The sequence below is a fragment of the Heptranchias perlo genome, chromosome 18 (genome assembly GCF_035084215.1).
Source record: "Heptranchias perlo isolate sHepPer1 chromosome 18, sHepPer1.hap1, whole genome shotgun sequence".
Taxonomy (NCBI): Eukaryota; Metazoa; Chordata; class Chondrichthyes; order Hexanchiformes; family Hexanchidae; genus Heptranchias; species Heptranchias perlo.
Genome location: NC_090342.1, coordinates 17,871,322 through 17,892,694, shown reverse-complemented (window position 1 = coordinate 17,892,694; position 21,373 = coordinate 17,871,322). Strand labels below are relative to the sequence as shown.

The 21,373-nt window shown below is 37.3% G+C and overlaps 1 protein-coding gene across 1 annotated transcript; it reads left to right on the top strand.

The window, feature by feature from the left end:
• Window positions 1-1,504: 1,504 nt before the first annotated feature.
• alx1 (ALX homeobox 1) lies at window positions 1,505-20,830 on the top strand. The gene is made up of 4 exons (XM_068000051.1): window positions 1,505-1,838; window positions 8,632-8,936; window positions 13,103-13,231; window positions 17,302-20,830. Exons 1-4 carry the CDS (start codon window positions 1,607-1,609, stop codon window positions 17,620-17,622), a joined length of 987 nt encoding a protein of 328 aa, XP_067856152.1. The 5' UTR covers window positions 1,505-1,606; the 3' UTR covers window positions 17,623-20,830.
• The last annotated feature ends 543 nt before the right edge of the window (window positions 20,831-21,373 follow it).

Here is a 21,373-nt window from a genome sequence, read left to right as displayed (position 1 = left end):
AGAACTGAATATATTGTAATACGTTCAAAAGGAATGGGGAAAGAGCGCGGAGAAGCGAAACATTCGTTTTGGGCATTATAAAAAACTCACCTTTTGATCATATTTTTATTCAAGACTATTTCGACTTAATGATATACCTTCCGATGCTGTGTTTTTTTTAAAAATATTGGCATTGCTATTATTATTCTTATTCAATAATAACGAGGATCAACTGCTAAATGCATAGGAAGCAACCTTCCGGTTGTCACCACGGTACCGTGTTTAACGTCCTGAAAACTATTTAAAACACATTTCCTTAAATGTTTGGAGAAAAATTCACGGCGGAGGTGATGTTTAAAAATTATATTTATAGCGGATAGATTTCTATTAAATGTGCGAGTTCGCGTCTAAGACACCGATATATCCCGTTTAGGGCTGAATTTGATTTGAATGTGGTCACTTAACATACATGTTAAGTACATCTTCCAAATGCCAATATTTCCTCCAAGTGACTATATATGCTCCAACTGACTGTATATGCTCCAAGTGACTGTACATGCTCCCAGCCACGGTGGAGCACAATAAATGTTGCAGCAAATCTGAAGATCTGGTCCCAGTACTGTCATAATTCAGGCACAAATCAACAAACCACGCCTTCTGGAATTACTCCTTTATTGATATATTTGCATTCTCTTAGTGTATGAATTTTAGAGAAAGCAGGAATGTCTTGCTTCAAAGCGCTGTACCATTTCGAAAGAATGGAGTAGAGTAAAACGTAGATGCTTTTAATTCCCAGCCAGGTAACATTGCCAACCGCAAGTTTGCTGATCAGATGTGCAAGCGAAACTAAAAACTGAACCTATCCGAATAAAACTAGGAATAAATACCTTTCCATCATCCATGTAAACGATTGGTTTGTTTATTCATGCGGCTGAATTGACTGAGTTCTGTTTTTTTCCAGCACTACTCCAGGAATCTACATTAAAACAAACCGGCCTGACGTCCTTAGATAGAAAGGTTGATATTTACTTCTTTTGATTTGCCTGTACATACAGACTTAATGTTCTGCTCCATAGCGAAACTTAACAAAGTTGTTTATGTAGAAGCCATATGAATACCTAACGGACAGAAACATCCCTAAACACAAATAGTCCACAAGATACACACTAGAACTAAGGAAAGATCCAGCACTGTAATGAAATTAAAAGGTAGTATAGACACTTGCCATTGACAGAAGCCGCGATTTATTGAAACAAAATAATTTGGATAGTATAAAATATAGATACACTGTAATAGTAGACAAAATATCAATATGAAAAATGAAAAACGTCAAGCCTGCGCCTCTCCACGCAGCAAAGTCACTTTAACGATATAATTTCTTTACGGGTAGGGGATGGACCGTGGGTGGAGAGGGCGACTCTGAGATTTGCATATGCATCAGATTGGGAGGAGGCTGCACTCAGATGACCGGCGGTTTTACTCTATATAGGGCCGTTTCTAGAAACCTTATCGACGGCCAAAAGCTACAGTTTCCAATTAAATCCGAAATAATTCTAAGTAGCTTGCATCGATCGCTCCCGATCACGTTTGTTTGCTCTCAGCAAAGCCATCTATCATTTTGGTTTAGATGATTATGGAATTTACAAGTGAGAATTTTTCTATTGTTGGCCATCATTCGAAGGGGAACGAGTACTACATGGGAGCAGGAGGAACTCTGGCGCAAGTTATGGAGAGTATGGAGGGGGGATCTTTCTATAACAAGAATGCATCAAAACGCATCCAAACCTTTATTACCATGGAAAGCAACGAGCACCACGAAAGGATTGGGAAAACATCCGTTCACGAAGACAGTGCGAATGGTAGGTGCAATTGACATCAATATCGTCACCAACGTGACTGATATACAATAAAAGGGGAATTATTAGTGGTATGTATGAAATTAAACATCAGCCTTCCTTCACGTATATCTCACCAGTATTTTTTTAAATGTTCAATAAGCACGTTTTACATTTAAGTTTGTTATGGTCTGCCAGTTATCCACACAGCTGTCGCTATTTATCTTAAATGGGAGCCACGCAAATAATATTGCAATTTTTTAGAAGTCTGCATCATGAATTGTTTACTTATACCGCTGTTGAATTGTGTACAATAGAATACAAGCAACATTATAAATAACAAACATCTATTCGGAAACACGCCGTTCGTTGAGCAGTGTGGAGGTGATGTGTTACCATAACAAACCATTCATCATTCTTGTTTCAATAATCGTACAGTCAATGAAGTTTAGCTAAACATTTTCTCACCTCTGATAAAGCTACAAGTAAAATTAAAACACATCACCTCCAACTGCAGTTGTCTTTTAGAGGCACTTTTGGAATCTAAAAGCTTCATTCTAGCTGACTTCCAGCGATCGAATAAACATGGGGATTGCGAGAAGCGCAATTCGTAGATTTTTATTTACTAAATTGAAAGATTTCTGGCTTCGCAGTTTTTCTTCGCTTTTAAGTCACAAATCCCTGAACCAAACAACGATTGGGTTCGGTCCAATTACTTACCTTAGGCGTCTTTCTTTCGAGGTTACCGTTTTTTAAAATCTGGAAAAAACTATCACTAAAAGATATAGGATTTGTGGTTCGTTCAACTATCTGCTGTCGACCAGTCCCAAACAATTTCAAACCTAAGCAGGAAGTTGTTACTCTTTGATCGTGCGTTATATACCTATGTATATTATGAACTTCCAGCACCGACAAATCTACAGGGGGAAAATATATCCTAGGCCCAGTCACATTCCTACAGCAAAACCGTTATCTCCAGAATTTGTCACATTGGTATACAAAATCCAGAAGAAGACTACACACCTCTCCTGTCAGCCCTCTTATCGACGTGTTAAGTCACAGTACGGTAGTATGGCGGTTATGTTCCTTACTAGTAATTCAGAGGCCTCAACTAATAATCCAAAGAATTCCAGTTCAAATCGCACTTCGAGAATTTGAATTCAGTTTTTAAAAATCTGGAAATGCAAAAGCCTGTATCAGTAAAAATGACCATGAAACTGCCTGGTTGTAGTAAACACCCAATTGGTACACTGATGTCCTTTAGGGGAGGAAACCTGGTCTTGCCTATAAGTGACTCCAGCCCACATCAGTGTAGTTCACTCTTAAGTGGCCTAGCATGCCACTAAGTTGTATCAAACAACTTGTATGCTTCGAGAAAAGAGCCCACCACCATCTTCTCAGGGCAACCAAGGGTAGGCAATAAGTGCCAGCTTTGCCAGTAATGCCCACATCCTGAGAATTAATTTAAAAAATAAGTAATTTTAGGAGCTACCATTTTGTGGCTGTTACCAGTTCTGAATATAAGTAGCCGGTGGACCAGAAACCAATCTGTTCTGGATTAACTTTAAACAGTAAAAATATTGAAGCTCTTCAAAGTGAATTGCTTTAAAATCCAATCACTATAGAAGTTGAACTCAACGTGCGTTTGGGAATAAATGTGTTTACTTATACGGCGGTTACTTTTTTATTTCAAAATAGACAACGATAACATAACATTAATGTGGAAGCGCTGAATCTTTGATTTATGATGGTTCCCTTTAATTTTATGTGTTGATGTTACTGTCCAAAATCTCACCCCATCCCATGTCTTTGAATCGCTTTGTACGGATATTGTTGAAAGGAGCTCCATTTGTTTGTGAGTGAAAGTTTACAAGAACTGGCCGACTTTATCGCCATCTTTTTCCCAGTCGAATATTACGGATCTTTAAAAATGTACACGCTGCATTGTTGTCTTTTTATCAAGTAAACTCGAATCTGTTTTCTTGTGGGAAAAGTGAGGTTTTTTTGCAAGAAAATGGCAGAAACCTGCAACAGTCGGTGCTGAACTCACTCAGAAAGAAATTCAATTTAATCAGCTTGAAGTTATTTTAAAATGAATATTTGAGAAATCAGTTATTTTACTTTTTAAAAAATGCAATTGATGAAAGAGATAAAAGCTCATAAAGAGATGATTTTACACGAGTCTATGAATAAAATACAGTAATTTCATAAAACATAATTTGTGTGCTTTCACAAATCATATATAGGTATATTTGCTTTGTAAAAGTTAAAATGGTTAATTCATACACATATGTAAAAGAATAGTCTGATGGAGCTTATATGTCAAACTACAAGCTTTTTGCTAAATGTATTTAAGTGATATACATGTGGGGGTTTGTGAAATTGTGTTTTTAAATCGACAAATTGCGTTCTTTAAAACAATTGTTTCTTTAACCGTTGTGCCTTATGACGATTACCCGCATTATCTAATTGCTAAAATGTCCATTGATGTATCGTTCTGTTCAACACATAAATATGTAAAGGTTGCGTTAGCTTTTGCCGGATTGTTTCACTGGATTTATCTAATAACTGGTGTCAGATAAACATGTTACAATAGGCCTGGCCTGATACTGTATGAAAAGTAAATTATATTTAATAACTACGTTAGCAAAAACAATGATATTATTACTAAACCCGGCATGATTAATACAGCAGTTTTATTCGATACTTTTTATTTTCTGGAAAGTATGTTTCATTCTGGAAATGTGTCCGTTCGTTATTAGGAAATGGAAGGTTTATTTTTATTAGGTAGTTGTATAGATCAACAATGTTAAGACTTTCCACGGAGAATATTTCTTTTCAGATCGATTGGAAACATACTTCTGTATAAATGGAACTGGCCAATTGACCATTTAAAGCCCTTTTGATTAGGTCAGGTTTGAACTGTTGTTAATTTCCTTTCGTTTGACTTTCCATTGATCAAACTGCGAGGAATCAGTCCCCGAAACCTGATGTGAAAATTATTTCCATCATCACACTTTGTGTTACTGCCATCGTAGAAAGTTACAATTCTAATTGAAGCGCCACGAAGTTAGCCCTGAACTCAGTCGGGACTTGAGTCAGGCCGAGTTTATCCGGCTTGAAACTGTGTAACAAATAATTCACATGAAATGGGAAATATCCTGGCTAGTAATATTTATTATGAATGAATACATCCATTACATATCACAAATATAATCTGAACATCATTTGATGGTTAGTAATTCAGCAACTGACATGGGATTTAAACTCTAATCTCATTTCTGAATTTACAAAAAATGGACAAGACCACTTGCCGCCACAGTTTGGGATGTACTCAGTTTTCACGCACAGATAATTCGAATTTTTGGGCCCGTTAAAGTAAAGCATTGATCCCTAAACTGAGGACTTGCTAAAGAATTAATTAATTGGGAACTTGTATCTTTTCATAGCGGGCTCTACAATTAGACGAAGCATTGGGTATAATAGTGCGGAGTTTGAAATGTCCACCTACAATACAGAGAAAATTGTCATCTTGTATCTACTGACTAGACATGAAATTGCACAAAAATCACATAAATGCCTTTGTCGTTCTGTGTTGGGCCACATCAATTCAAAAAAATAAATCTGTCCAGAGAAGGTAGCGATGCGAATTATGTGTCCTAGATTCATAAAATAGTTGGTTTGACTAACAGAATAAAAGGAAACGTAATAGCGAGTGCGGGAGAAGGTAACGAGCGAGTGTCTACTCTAAAACGAGTCCATTCTCCTGTAACGGAAACAGAAGTAGTGGATTTGTGTTTACTATTAATCCGCGAGCTATTAAACTTACAGTAAACATGCAGTGATAATAGGGTTCTGACCCAGTGTGATGTTTCCTTTAAGAAACATTCACAATCACCCATATATAAAATATATAAGCTGTTCCCGAACATTTTTTTCGTAACTGATTGTTACTGCGATGTGATTTAATTGTTTTGAGGGAGCTGGCGATGCTTGTGTTTGGTGTGACAAAATGACGCAGAAGTATAGAAAACATTTTGGGGCTTAAAACATGACGAGAATTCAAGTGTTCGGAAGATGTCTGATATTGAAATGATCCAGTGACAAGAAATGAGAAGATAAATAATAAAGGAAGTGACAAGGACTGGAATAAGAAATGGGATCTTCCCTCTTTTTCTTTATATGTGACCTATACTTTCAGTAACTACACGTTTTACTATTGGAAATACCACGTTTGAATTTTTTGATAGCATTTTATATGTCAGTTCTTTGATCTATAGTTTTTCAAAATTGGAAATGAGTCTGAATGAAATTCATTGTCCCAGAGATGTTACATATCCAACAGTTCTAGTTATGTGCAGGTGAAGATTCACAAAGAAAACAAAATGCCAGTACTAAGCTGTTTCAGATAATTAAATTCAACATTATGCCATGTTTACAGAACATATAAATGTGCCAGTTAAGAAATCAATTCATGTCTAGGCATTATTGGTGAAAAGGTGATGTGATAAAACAGTGAAATAAAACTTTCATGTTGCAAAATAAATTTAGTCTAAGCTTGTAACAAAAATTAGTAATTACATATTTTGATCAATAAAGTAGCATATTGCCTCTCAAGTTAGAGTAATGACCAATATCAGCTATCAGATACACACCTGGTCAATTTTGTAACCCTATGTCAGTAAGTTTTCCTTTATCTCTCTATTTCTCTATTTATTTAGTTGTAGGTGCCTAGTATGCATGTGTGTATGTTTTATATACGCTTATTAAGTGATCAGAGTTTGATATTCATTTTCTTTTTACATGTACAGTTTTTAAAGTCATGATATGAATACTGTGATGTACTAACATTGTATGCAGAGCTATATTATTGAGCTGACATTTGCATTTGATTAGACCTATTTGAGTTGGCACCAAGATATAATATTCATTTACCAGGATGCTCAGGAGAAAGATTTTTACTTCATTGAACTATATGAGGCAAATAGGGACTTTTTTGTTTCTGTGTATATAATCAGATTTTCAGATCTATGAATTGTGTATATATTATTATTACACTGCCAAAACTCTAACCCATCGACTTTATCAATTTCTCAAAAGGCCTGTTCTCTGCCTCTCACCCTGCACAAGCTTCAGCAAATCCAGAACCCTGTGTTATGGATCCTCTCCCACATTAAGTCATACATCCCATCCCATCCCCCCACCCTTGCAAAGTTCTGTAAGTTCCTCATGACCACTAAATTGATCTTAAGATCCTCGTCCACATCTTCAAATCCCTGCCTGGCCTTACTCTTTTCTGTCTGAGGAATCTCCTCCAGCTATATTTTCCTGCAGACTCCCTCCACTTCTCTGACTCAGCGTTACTGCTCATTCCTGCTTTCTCTGCTCCACTATCTGAAGATGATCTTTGAGCTTACAGTGCCCCTTGTCCTCTGGAAATATCTCTGACAACTACTTCATCACATTACCACCCTCCATACCTTCAACCCCCCCCCCCCCTTAAAAACCTATCTGTTTCATTTTGGGCTTCTACCTAAATTCTTCAAATTCCTGCCTATTGGTAATTTTTCTGCCAGTTTAGCATGTGAGATATTATTTCTATATGAATGTAAATTGCTATTACATAAAAGTGACTGCGACTAATTAAAATTGTTTAAGTCTCCCTATTACCTTAATAGTTATTTATTTGTTTGCAGCTCACACTATCTATCTATGCAATTGCAAATTTTGCTTCACCAGTGGACAAAACTATCCTAATGGTTATATTATTTATATAAAACTCAGAATGGGTATGTCTATCCTTCATTTTGCTGCCATTTAAAAGACAGTACTGGCAAGCTTACTATAATTGTCATTCATATGATTCTATATATATTTCATGTCAGTAAATGAAGTAAAGATGACGTCTCAATTTTTTCCTGAGAATCCTGGCGTCTTCTGGTCTGAAAACTGGCTTTTGCAACTTCACACCTTAGCCATCTCTCCAATTTACTTAGAGACAAGAGATGCTAGGAATGGAGAGTTAGAGTCTGGCAAGAGGGGAGGGGGGATGGCATTGTGGATTTGGATCCTCCATCTGAACACGGTTCTGGCGGGAGGCCCCTATCCGAGGCTGTGGTGCTGGTAGCCTGTTGTAGATTTCCAACAATTTCTATCTGTGATTTTATTTCAGATTTCCAACATTTGAAATTTTTGTCATCAGCTATTTTAATGGTCTTTAGTCCTTTTCATATTTTTTCATTGCCTCAATGAGGTGATCTTTACACTTCGTCCACCAGTCTTCACATCTTTCCAGCATTTCAATAAAACCTATTCAACTCATTAGGATGGAATTGAGCAATTTGTGCTCCTCATACAGAGTTTCAGCCATCAATTTCACTTATCAGGAATTCAGGCGCAAGGTCGGTGGGCCCTGTCAGATTTCCACCCATTGCTGACCTCCACACCCAAATTATTATATGCTTTTCTTAATGGGCAAACTCCATGGCAGGAGGATGAATCTGTAAAATCAATTTAATTATCTCTTTTCCTTCTTTTGTTTTACTCAGTTCCTTTAAGGGTCTTGCTTATCTTCCAGTTTTCAGTCTTGACAAAGGATCCATACCCGAAATACTAGTTTGTCTTTTCTATTTCCGAACACTGGCAGATCTAACCCAGCTGTTTTCTGATAATATTTCAGATGTTCAAAAGCTGCAGTTTTAATTTCCTTTTTAAAATTATATTGTTTGTTAGCAAATTACTCAAAGAGGCGGTTAGCAAACCCCACATGTGGGTTGCTTCCTGTAACAACTGTCTGATTATTTTCTTTGTTATCCAGTCAGTTATGGTGTTTCAAAGCCAATGGGTCAGCCTGTATGTACCGACCTGTCGAGACCCGTTGAAAACTACTGCAACATGAAGGTGTTGCCGCCGAATGGGCTGGAGGAGAAATCCATTGTGGACCAGACAGTCGACAAGAGTGACTCCAACGTCTCCAGTACGAAGAAGAGGAGAAACAGGACAACATTCACCAGTTTACAGTTAGAGGAGCTGGAGAAGGTTTTCCAGAAAACTCATTACCCAGATGTGTATGCCAGGGAACAGCTGGCTCTACGGACAGAGCTCACTGAGGCCAGAGTGCAGGTACACAGCTAAATCATTCAGCTTGTCAACCAGTATATTTTTTAAAGGTGCATTTGGTAATATGATCGATAACGGCCATAAATCAGAACTTGCATTAGGAGCAAATCAGCTTTAGAGAGTGGGGCAGGATGTGGATCCATTTATTCTGCACAGATAAATGGAATTTTTAATGAGATAATATAATGTGGCTGCCTTAAAACATATTAAATACTTAGCACATAAAGAATATAGAGATTACAGATGCAACAGTTACATAAAGATATCCTGCCAACAACTACCATTTTCTCAATTTGAACATTCGCTGTGCTAGATTTTTACAGAATGTTTCCTAGGAAAAGGGAAGATTTGGCTGTTTGTTCCCTGTAATGAACATTTAGCATCACCTTGGAAATTAACAGAATTGGGGCATTTTTTCAATGTAACATAGTTATCGTGTATCACTTGTGTGTATAAATATCAGTGGAAATAAGTCTTATTTCTATTGATATATCAAAAAGTAGTTTCAAATGACTTTTTGGCATTAAACTAAGCTGCAGAAGTATACACTAATTTGTTTTGTTGAAAATGTGCTTTCAAATGTTACAAATAAAATATGTCATGACAAACAGAGATTAAACTTACACTTCTAAGATTAAACATAATTTTGGCAAGTGATTAGTTATCACTCATGTATGTTCAGAAAGTGGAATTCTTATCGCCTCTTGGGATTTTTTATGTAAAATTGTGTTTTTTTTAATCAAATCACACACAGTAAGTAATGGAATTGATGGGATTTGTTGCAGGATATCTCTGATGCCATATTACTTGCCCAATTATAACCGATTCAAGACTTTGTCACTTGTGAGCTATTGAGTCATTCTGCTGGGCATGATAAAGCTCCACTTTACTGTAGTAGTGGTTTACTATACTGCTAACAATATAGTGCACATGGCTTAATAACCTTAGGGTGGATAATTACCGCAATTAATGAAATATATCAGCTGACATCACAAGGGGTTGCCAATTTCAGATTTGAAAACTCAAGTTTTAATTTTTCAGGATTTATCATTTTCAGCAGTTTCTCCATCATCTACATTAATGTCTTTTGATACCAGCTAAAATATCTCCAGAACAACACCACACACAATAACACACAGACACAACAAAGTAAATTCCCATGGTCAATATGGAGGAAATCTCCAACTTCTTCCGTTCTTTGTTGATGCAGAATCGATAGTATTTCCCCTATTACATATCCTAAAACGTGGGCACAGAAGAGAACCGACCGTATGATCGCAGAATAACATTGTGGGGTCATAATGCTGCAATTAGCATTAGCATTCCAGTGCCTATAAAAAAAGCTCTTTTGCTATTTGGTGGGATCAACAGTGTGAATTGGCAAATTTTGGTTCCTGTTATAATTTTGATTAAAACTGTGGTAACATCTCTGAAATGCCCCAATTGGTGTGCCCCAGTTAATAATATTTTGATGAAATGACTGCAAAACAGAATGGTGATTTGCAAGTGTTCAGGTTATATAGAAGAGTGTTAAAAGTAACTTTCCTTCCCCTGTCTTGCGATACTTTCATGGACGGATGAGAATGGAAAACACGCTAAGCATGAAAAGGACATGTTTCAATGGTAAACGTTGCAAATAGCAGCAGAAAAATAAACAGCAAAGTGAAAGATTGTATTATAAAAATAATAGCTGGGTTGACGTGTGTTACAAGCTACAACACAGCCTCGGGGTTCAGCTGACTTTATAATATCACTTGAGTTTTGTTCTTCTTTATGTCATATGACCCCCTTAATTACAGCTTTTTCAAGGCATGTCCAGCAAATCCATTTATCAGCCCATGACAAATTATGACAAATTTTCCTTGCTCTTGAGGTGAAACTAAATGATAAGATACATACTGACATGGTAACAACACCCCTCTCCATCCCTTTCGTTCCCCCTCTCCATTTACTTATTGTACAGACATTTCTAGGTTAAATGTTTCCATCAGATTTTCTTGTTCAAATATCAAAAATCAACATCCCAAGCCCAGTAAAATAAATACTGCCTTTATTTGCCTTGATTTGAAAAGGCACGTCATGAATATTTATAAGCCTTTGTTAAATTATACGAGCAGACTGGACGTTGTAAATTGCTGTGAGTGTGATCTCACCAACAGCAGAAAAGACGTAAAGGAGATAATTCTTGTTTTTAATGTGACATGTTGAGGGGAGCATGCCAAGAGTTTCACAACAATCACAGCACTGAGCTTGCTTCCCTTTTCTCCCATAACCTGTTTGTAATTATCTTTCAAAGTCTGTGCCTTGACTGCACTATGTGGAACATCATTAGGTCCTCTATATGAGTGGTCATCAATAATTGACTTCCTAATGTCTTCCAAGTTTCAAAGTTAGGTGATTTATTAGTTCTGAAACTCATTGAAACATATATGATTCTAAGAGCGCTTGACAGGGTAGATGCTGAGAGGATGTTTCCTCTGGCTGGAGAGTCTAGAACTAGGGGACAGAGTCTCAGGATAAAAGGTCAGACATTTAGGACTGAGATGAGGAGGAATTTCTTCACTCAGAGGGTTGTGGATATTTGGAATTCTCTACCCCAGAGGGCTGTGGATGCTGAGTCATTGAGCATATTCAAGACTGAGATCGATTGATTTTTGGACTGTAAGGGAATCAAGGGATATCGGAATCAGGCGGGAAAATGGAGTTGAGGTAGAAGATGAGCCATGATCTTAATGAATGGCGGAGCAGGCTCGAGGGGCCGTATGGCCTACTCCTGATCCTATTTCTTATGTTTCTGAAGGTCCCGACTAAATCATCATATAGCTGTACTGATTGACAATAACTTGGATTATTATTTTAGATATCTTAAAAAAACCTTTCTACCTCTATCTTAGTTCTAAAAGTCTTTTTTTAAAAAAATTCTGGCTCATTTCATTTTGTTATTTTATAGTTTTTCTCTTGCAAATAATAATGGAATAAACAAAGCATAGTGGCAGAGTCAAAATGGAATCATTGATCTACATTCAAAGAAAATAATGGAGACTGTGGGAGCAGTCATAAGTTCTTGTTTAAAACGAGAGTGGATGTTGGTCCTTGATGACAATGAAGGCCACTTTCATGCTGTGCCTGTTTTGATTGGATTATGGGAGACGAGTGTCCGTGAATAATCTTTGTGCGCCTTTAAAGTGGGGCGGAATCGTAGACCTCCTTTCTCACGGGTCTAAGATTCAGCTGCTGGGATGAGAGAGGTGATTTAGCAGAGTAAATGTGTGGAGCTGACTTGCGGACGCCAGTCCCCCACCATCCAAACTAAACAAGGGTCAATGCATAAGTGTCTTAAACCATCTTAAACCGAAGCTAACAGCTAGAGATTTTCTAACAGGGAGACATTGAGATATAAATCCACCTTGGGTGGTAATGCAAAATGGGCGGTAGCAAATCGACAGCCCATTTCGCACTCTGCCCAATTTCTTTTCCATCGCAAATCAGCAGCCCATTTCACAATCTGCCCCAATTTCTTTTCCCTAGAGAATTGACAGCCCATTTCACACTCTACCCAAATTTCTTTTCCATCGCAAATCAACAGCCCATTTCACAATCTGCCTTATTTATTTTCCATTGCAAATCGACAGCCCATTTTGCAGTCCACCTGACTTTCTAAAAATTTGGGAGGAGTGTAAAACTGGCTGCCAATTTGCTTTCGCTGTCTTGCGCTATGGTCCAACATGGATTTATACTCCATTGTGTGCTTCGCGATCTCTAAAGCAAAGGTTTTCAAACTGGGGTCTATTAAGTCATCAGATTTTTGTATTGACTTACTCTCAGATTTGTGCTATTGCAATGTACTAGTGAAAATATTTTTCTACAATGATGACACTGTTTCTGTTGGATAGCTGACACTGCCTTTCAAAAGTTAAGGTAGAGAACCCTGGGAATGTGTTAATATTCATAGGGATTCCTCAGGAGTGTTTTAATATCTTCAAGGGATCCAACACATAAGATAGTTTAAAAATACCAGATGTAAAGGTTTCAGAAAATTTCCCTGGGTGAAAATTATCCCAAATGAATGAGCTCCATTTCTGCCAGGTTGCATACCCTAAAAATATTCAGCAGCCTGTCAACTTCTGTAATGTGGGAAATTAGAACAAAGATCTTCTATTTCTTTGCAGGTTTGGTTTCAAAATAGAAGAGCAAAATGGAGAAAGAGAGAACGCTATGGACAGTTACAACAAGCTCGAAGCCACTTTGCAACCTCCTATGATGTATCTCTTTTACCCAGGGCAGAGACTTATTCACAGGTAGGTAGAAAATGGCACAGAGGGTAATGTTACACAATGGTTGGGGAGAATGGAACACCTTAAATTGACTAGTAGTCTGCCCACATAAAAAAAAATCACAAGTGTGTTCTTTAAATGGCTTTAGTGATTTTTAAAGGTAAGAAAGTATGCTTTTGGTGTATGTACTTACATGGCATGGTAGCTAAAGCTCCCTTCTGGAGTGATCAAATACAAGTTGTTTCTATGGCACACTGGTGGCTATTAGCTGGACTCCAGTGGGTTTTGGGTCACTTTCATGGACTTAAATAATACCATCTGACAAATATTTCTTATTGGTGAGATATAATTCTCCAGTCCAATCTGCATTCAAATTACATCAATTCATATATTGTGTATGAATCAAATTGAGTACACTATGTAACAGCATTAACTAAACTGAGTCTTTGATCTTTGAGTATTGCATTTATTATGACTTTGAATGTGGGAAGTACAAAATGGAAAAGAATCCGCCCACCCCGTGCTGATAATTTCAAAATGTTTAAGATCAAGAAAGGTCTTGTTCCCTTCTCACGTGATTTATATCATCCTTCAGAGCGTAACAGAAAAACATCTTTTGCATTGCCCACAGGGTGGAAATAAATCTCAACATTTACTGCACAGTAAAGATTGCATGCACAATGTTGCTTTCTTGGATTCTTTCAAAATTTGAAGATGCCCAACTTCATTTATGTCATTGTTAATGCAGTCAAAAAAATAAAGTTACTGTTATTGTCCCAGAATTAAGGCCAACTCTTATAAAAATTATAAGATTAAGAAAGTTTTTCCGTGTACCAAACCATTTTCTTGAATCAAAATATGATAGATCATGGTTAGAATCAATTTTATAGGATCAAATCCTACAAAGTCTGCAGTCATTTATAGTGTTCTAATCTATATGGCTATTCCTGTACATCATATCACCACAGCCGTAAAAATGGGATACGGGAAGGAGCTCCTGAAATGAGCTACTTCTATGAGGTATGCAGCACATCTGTTGACTGCATGGACGGCAAAAAAAAATAGTTGAATATATTGGTGGCCACCGCTGAGTGGCGATTCTGCAAATGAATGTCCTGGGTAGCAAGTCACAGTGAGTTTTATTTGAAAAATAAAGTTTGGTAGGACACCTTCCAATTGATTACAGGGTGAATGGGTTAAATATGGACACCACGAAAGGTAGTTCCTCAAAAGCGAGGGAGAAATAGGCAGAGATGGATAGAGAGAAAGGATGAAGGCACAAAAGGAAGGAACAATGGAGAATAAAAAGAGGAGAAACTTCAGGTATAAAAACAGAAGAGAGAGAAGAATAGAGAAACATCAAAAGAGGGAGAGAAGCAAAACATCAAAGAAAGTCAGAAGATAAGCAAAATGAGAGTTAGTAGAGAACTAGAATTAAAACACAGAGGACAGGAAAGAGCCAGTAAGTAATTCAAACCTATAACCTTAGATCAGTTTATTTCCTGTATACATATGGGTCAGAATACAAGAAGGACCATTAGAAACAGTTGATTTTTCCCATTAAAGATGGATGCAGGTGATACTATAATAGATAATAAGAAAATGGCAAACTTGTTAAATGAATACTTTGTATCCATTTTCACAGTGGAAGAGGGGGATAAAATACCACTGGTAGAAGGGAACCTAAAATTAAGTCATGGGGAAGAATGTAGTGGATTTAATATAAGTAAAAAAAATAGTAATGGAGAAAATAATGGGACTTAGGATAGATAAATCTCCAGGATCTGATGGTTGAGGGGCGATGTAAAGGTGGATAAATGGAGTTGAGATACAAACCAGCCTGTCTGTTGTACACTTTAAAATTGTTCTATTGTACAAAATGTGCAGAATGAGCTGGAGATGCATTGTTGCAGAAGCTAAGATCTTTCTCCATTTTATTCTTTACTTCTATTCGGTACCAGTACAGATAAAATATTAAAAATACCAGTAGATCTCCTGCTCTGTTGCTCATGGTGAGTTGGAAGATATATTGTTTATAATGTGGGCCTGCCTCAAAAGCAACAGTCTTTTTCACTGCCAGCAGAACTAGAATTCCCCTGTAAAAAGGTTTCTCACTATCTCCCCCAGGCCACTTTCAACAGGATTCCTCTCTTTCTTTCTTTCTTCCTCCAACTCTCCTCTCTCCTTCAACAGGTTCTCTCTTTCCACCCCCACAACAGGGTATCTTTCCCTGTCTCTTTTCACCTCCCATTCATCGAGGTTCCTCTCTTTCATCCGCCTCTGAATAGGATATTTCTCTGTGTTTTCCCTCTTTCTCTTTTCCAGTATAGGCACGATAAGCTGAATAGCTTCCTTTTGTGCTGTAGATTCTATGATTTGTCCTTCTCGCCGCCCCACTGGCTCTACATTTCTCTCCCTTCTTTCCCCATTTCAGCAACATTATCAGATTTTCAGGATGTTTGAAGTACTTGGCTAGATTTTCCACCTATTCAGAGTCAATGGGTAGAAGGTCTAACATGGTCATTAAAAATGACATCAAATGAGTTCAGTAATATTTCCTCTGTATTTTATCTGCAGTTTATATATTTTCTTTCCTTCCTATTACTTTGGTTTCAGAAATATTTTCTTTCTCTTTCTTTCAGGGTCTGTTCTATTCCTCTTTTTTTCTTTCTGTGAAGTTTCTGTACTAAATTTTCTCTCCTTTGCCTCAATCTCATCCTTTTGCAGTTTCCATAATATTTTCTGTCTTTCTCTATGTGTCTTTCTGTAATATTTTTCTCTCTCACAGTCGCTCTGTTTTCTCTGATCTCTGATCCCTGCCATCCCATGTGATCAGTACCTGGCTCTTTAACTGCTCAGCTTCTGACTGTTTTGTAATGCTTAAAAAAGTTTTAAAAACCTGGAAATAGAAAGCTGGCATCAGTAAAAGTGGCTATGTCATAAAAACTCAGCTTTAGGGAAGGAAACCTGCTGTCCTTTCCCTGTCCAATCCAACACCAATGTGATTGACTCTTAACTGCTCTTTGAAGTGGCCTAGCAAGCCATGCAGTCGGGGAAACGAGGAACAGCAATAAATATCGGCCAGCGACACACCCCAAGAATGAATTTTTTAAAAATCGAAAAATGTAAGTGGGGACCTTCAGTTTTTTTAAAATCTTGGTTTCCCACGGCAATCAATTGCAGAATGACCGATTGCTGCTTTTTAAAGTGGCATATTTATATTCTGGGCCTCTCAGCCCCTTTATTAATTTCACTCGGCTTGGCTGCCTCTGGTGTGCTGGGACAAGGAGCTGTAGTGACACTTCTCTCCGTGTCCCCCCTCCCCTCTCCCTCCCCTCCCCACGCCCTGGTGCAGGCATCCCAATTCTGCTGAAATGGAGCAGGCACCTACTCAAACACTGTAAATTCACTGACCCTGGGATTTTGGATGGGGTCAGCATCGAGGCACGTTGGCAGGCGGAAGTTTCGCCCTGCACAGCCACCTACCCGGAGTTTCGGGATTTGGGAGTTTTATTATAAAGATACATCATACAATATCAACAATCCTTGCAATACTATGATTGACTTTCCTCTTGAAGAATGTTCCCATTATCTCAGGCCAATTCCAACTGTATGAAAATATTTGCTCTCATAATGCAGATTAATCCATGTGAGAGCAAATGGCTTAAAAGCAAATTTCCTCTCTGAGCATTTTAGTTTTAGGTACCTGGGAATGTAAAAGAAAACTCCTCAATTGAACAGTTAGGACATTTTATTAAAAATGTAATTTGTAAGTTCTTATCAGTTACAACAAAGAGTTGACTATATTCTAAAAGTTATTTATAGAAGTTAATAAGAGCACAGGGAAACATTTCCTCTGATGTAAGCATAGCAATGAATATTTCTTCCATTCATTTTCCTTACTAAGCATTATTTGGGAAAACAGAACAGGAATTTTCTGTGATTACTTTTGCCCTCAAGTTGTACTGCAAAATGTTAAATAACAACATTAAAGAAATGAAATGGTTTGAAGCTTTACTGGATTTCCAGCAGTTGCAGAACAGTAAGTCTGAATAGAAAACGGATACATTCATACATTCATTTTTTTTTTCCAGCTGCAAAACAATTTGTGGGCAGGGAACAGCTCCACTGGCTCGGCGGTTTCATCTTGCGTATTACCACGTGAATCATCCCCCTGTATGTCACCTTACCCTCACTCACATACAAATGGCAGCGCCTACATGGGCATATCAAATCACCAAAGCCAGTTCAGTCAAGTTGCTCTAAACAACCTCTTCACTGACTCTGTACTGTCGGGCTCCTCTGATGGACATGCCTTCGAACCGAGGCCAGAGTGTGAACGAAGATCATCGAGTATTGCTGTGCTTCGAATGAAAGCCAAGGAACACACAGCTAACATATCATGGGCCATGTAATGGATGTTTAATGAAAAACAGAAGACAAACCAAAAATGAACATGTCGGCACTATTGTGTTCCTGGAAAACATTAATAAGCTGCTACATCTTAAACATGGAAATAGTTGTAAGCACATCGGAGTAATGTGCAGGTTATTTTATTCTAAGCAACCTTGATAACAATAGAGAAGACTGAATCAAAAACTGGATTGATTGATCAGAAAATTGTTTGTGGCGTTTAAAGAGGATATTGTACACATTGAATCACAGAATTTTACAGCACAGAAGGATACCATTTAGCTGTGTCAGCTCTCTGAAAGAGCTCTCCACCAGCCCCATTCCTCTGCCCTTAATGTATACCTTTTCAATTTTTCCTTTTTCAAATATTTATCCATTTCTGTTTTAAAGGCTATTATGGATGTTGTTTGCACCATTGTTTCTGGTAGGTTGTTACATGTCCCAACAGCCCTCTGTGTAAACAGAAAACTCCAAACCTCTCCCTTTCTTCTGTACTGACCTGTGGAAATAATTTTTTCCAATTTACTTTATCAAAACCTCTCCATTTGATCTCCTGTTAATCTTTCTTTGAATGAAAAGAGCCCACATTCTCTAGTCTCCCTCATAACTAAAGCCTCTCATCTCTGGTATCATCTTAATGTACTGTTTCCACGGCCTTAACATTTGTCCTAAAGTAAGGGGCTCAAATTGGACATAATATTCAAGCTGCACTTGAATCAATGGTTCGTGTAGGTTTAGCATTAATTCTTTGCTTTTGTATAAAATCTAGGATCCCATATGTTTTTATTTACAGCTTTATCAACTTGTCATCTTACTTTTAAAGATTTTTGTATCTGAACCTTTAAGTCTCTCCACTCTTACATTCCTTTTAACGTATATGTTCTCTCCTAATTTATCTTCCCAAAACGTATCACCTTTCTCTGCATTAAATTTCATCTAACACCTCTCTTCCCAATCTACTAACCTGCCTATGTCCTGCAATCACTAACAGCCCTCTTCACAGTTACCCATATTTTTGTGTCACCTGCAAATTTTGCCGTTGTGCCCCTTAAACCCAAGTCCAGATCATTTATATATATTGAGAAGTGTCCCAACACTGACTTCTGAGGGCGTGACTGTTTACATCCTCCAATCCAAAAAACATCCATTAACCCCTGCTCTGAATTCTGTCCTTTAACCAACTTTCTATCCGTGTTCCCACACTTCCTTTAATACAATCAACAAGCCTCCTAAATGGCACCTTATCAAATGCCTTTTGCAAATCAATACACACAACATTCATTGTATTTCCTTTATCAATACATTCCATTAATTCTTCAAAGAACTTTATTAAATTTATCAGACATGACTTGATTTTTACAAATCCATGCTGGCTGTCCATAATTAACCTTTTATAAGTATTAATTTTATCCCATATTATGGCCTCTAGACGCATAACCCACTCCTGATGTTAGGTTGACTGGTCTATATAGATCTGGTATCTCTCTTTTTTTGAACTGAGGTGTTACTTATGCTTTCAGTCCTGTGGCACAACTTTCATATCTAAGGATGTTTGAAAGATTGTGGTCAGGGCCTCTGTTATTTTCTCTCTGACTTTCCTCGGTATACTGGGATGTATGCCTTTAAAGGCCAGTGCCTTTTCCACTTTGAGTTTCACCTATTTCAGTACTATTTCCTTTTCTATAGCTATCCTATCTAATTGCTCCACCTCCTCCTCATGTACCCTTTCACTCCCACCATCACAGTGCTCATTTAGTATCTCTGCCATTTCTTTATTCTCTATAAGAAGATTTCCTTTTTTTTATATCTCTAATCAGCCCTGCCCTTTAACTATTCTTTTATTTTTTAGGGATTTACAATATACCTCCCTATTTCCCTTAATGTCTTTCGTCATTCCTCCTCTTAGTTTTGCTAATCTTTTTTTTGCTTCCCCTCTTTGTCTGATTTCTAGATGATTAAGGATAGAATCTTCTAGAAACAAAACAAGGTCTGTCTCTTTTATTAAGTAAGAGATTAACGTGTGAGCGGAGTTACCGTTTTGTCAATTTGGTTGATGATTTTAAATTTTGTCATACAGTTTATATTAATAATACTTTGATTATAATCACAGTATTATTAATCCTTTGATTATATCAGATCAATCTAGCAATAGCTTTGGATAGAATGAGAAGCAGGGAAGTACTTTATGGAAATTAAATAGCAAATGTGCTCCTAGATGAATTTGTTACAGGGTATATATGCACGTATCAAAAGTGTTACATTATTGACAACTACGGGGTCCAGAATGCTGCATTGCCAATATCGTTTATGCTCTAAACTTTGAAAACTGGCTATTCCCAATACTAATAATTGAATCACTACTTCTAACGTATACCACTGTGGAAAACATCCATATTCCAATCTCCTGCAAAACTATTTTACAGTAACGATATCACAGTATGTTCCAACAATGTTGGTTTAGCAGTACACTCTACAGAAAATTGGTTTGAATTCCCTTCAGCTTAAAAGTTTGAAGGGTGATCTAATTGAGGTGTTTAAAATGATAAAGGGATTCGATAGGGTAGATAAAGAGAAACTATTTCCTCTGGTGAGGGAATCCAGTAAAAGGGGGCATAATCCTAAAATTAGTGCTAGGCAAGTTAGGAGTGAAATCAGGAAGCAGTTTTTCACACAAAGGGCAGTGGAAATCTGGAACTCTCCACCAAATGGCTGTGGATGCTGGATCAATTGAAATTGTCAAGACTGAGATTGTTAGATTTTTGTTAGATAAGGGTATCAAAGTATTTGGATAAAAGACAGATAAATGGAGTTAAGGTATAGATCAGCCATAATCTAATAGTATGACGGAATGGGCTTGAGGGGCTGAATGGCCTACTCCTGTTCCTTTGTAACCTCCAGTGTGATCAATTCAGCCAAACAAGGAATCTGTCAAATAAAATTCTTCACTTTACAATAAAGCTCAGCAACAGTATGGTCCAATATGTGTTTATTGTTCAATTCAGTACATTTACAATATAACCAATTCTGTGGATTGAGTTAAAAACCGTAAGATCTTTGGTTGTCTTGATGTTTATAAGCCCTCTGGTCTGTGATGTTATCGGAATATATCAAAGAATTTGCCTCCCACCACTGCCCATGTCTGATTAAAATGTTCCAATTGGCTGAATGTTGTATTTAAAATTCAGTTGAAGGAAATAAAGCTTAATTGTAGATCCTCTTATATGGGGAATCAACCAATCACTATCTCCAGTTTTTCTTAAGCAGCAATGGGGACATCTCTGTTACTTTTTGGAGCTGTGCTTTTTCAAAGCTGCAAAGGAGAGGAATGAGGAGCGAGAGACTCAAGTAGCAGTCTTAACTACGATAAGGTATTACACTAAGTTTAACCTGTGGTATACTTGGGTATTAAGGATCACTGATAGACATTTAGACTAAGCTGATGGAAAAGTATTGTCATTATTATTTACAGTTACTGAAAAGAGAAAGCAACATCTGGGATAAGTACGACAGGTTAAATATTTATATCTTAGATGCAATTTTTAAAAGATCCTATTTATTTTCTCTAACTCTATAATAACTAGTTGAGCTGTATCCAGGAGTAAGTATATCCTCTGCCCTTTTAATCTGATGTGTACATTCTCATTTCAAAACTTGCAGATCAGAATGCAGAAGAATAATTTGCATAACTATCAGAGCAAAGCACACTTAGTAACAAAACATAAAAGCCAGGATTGGTTAGATTATTTCAATAGT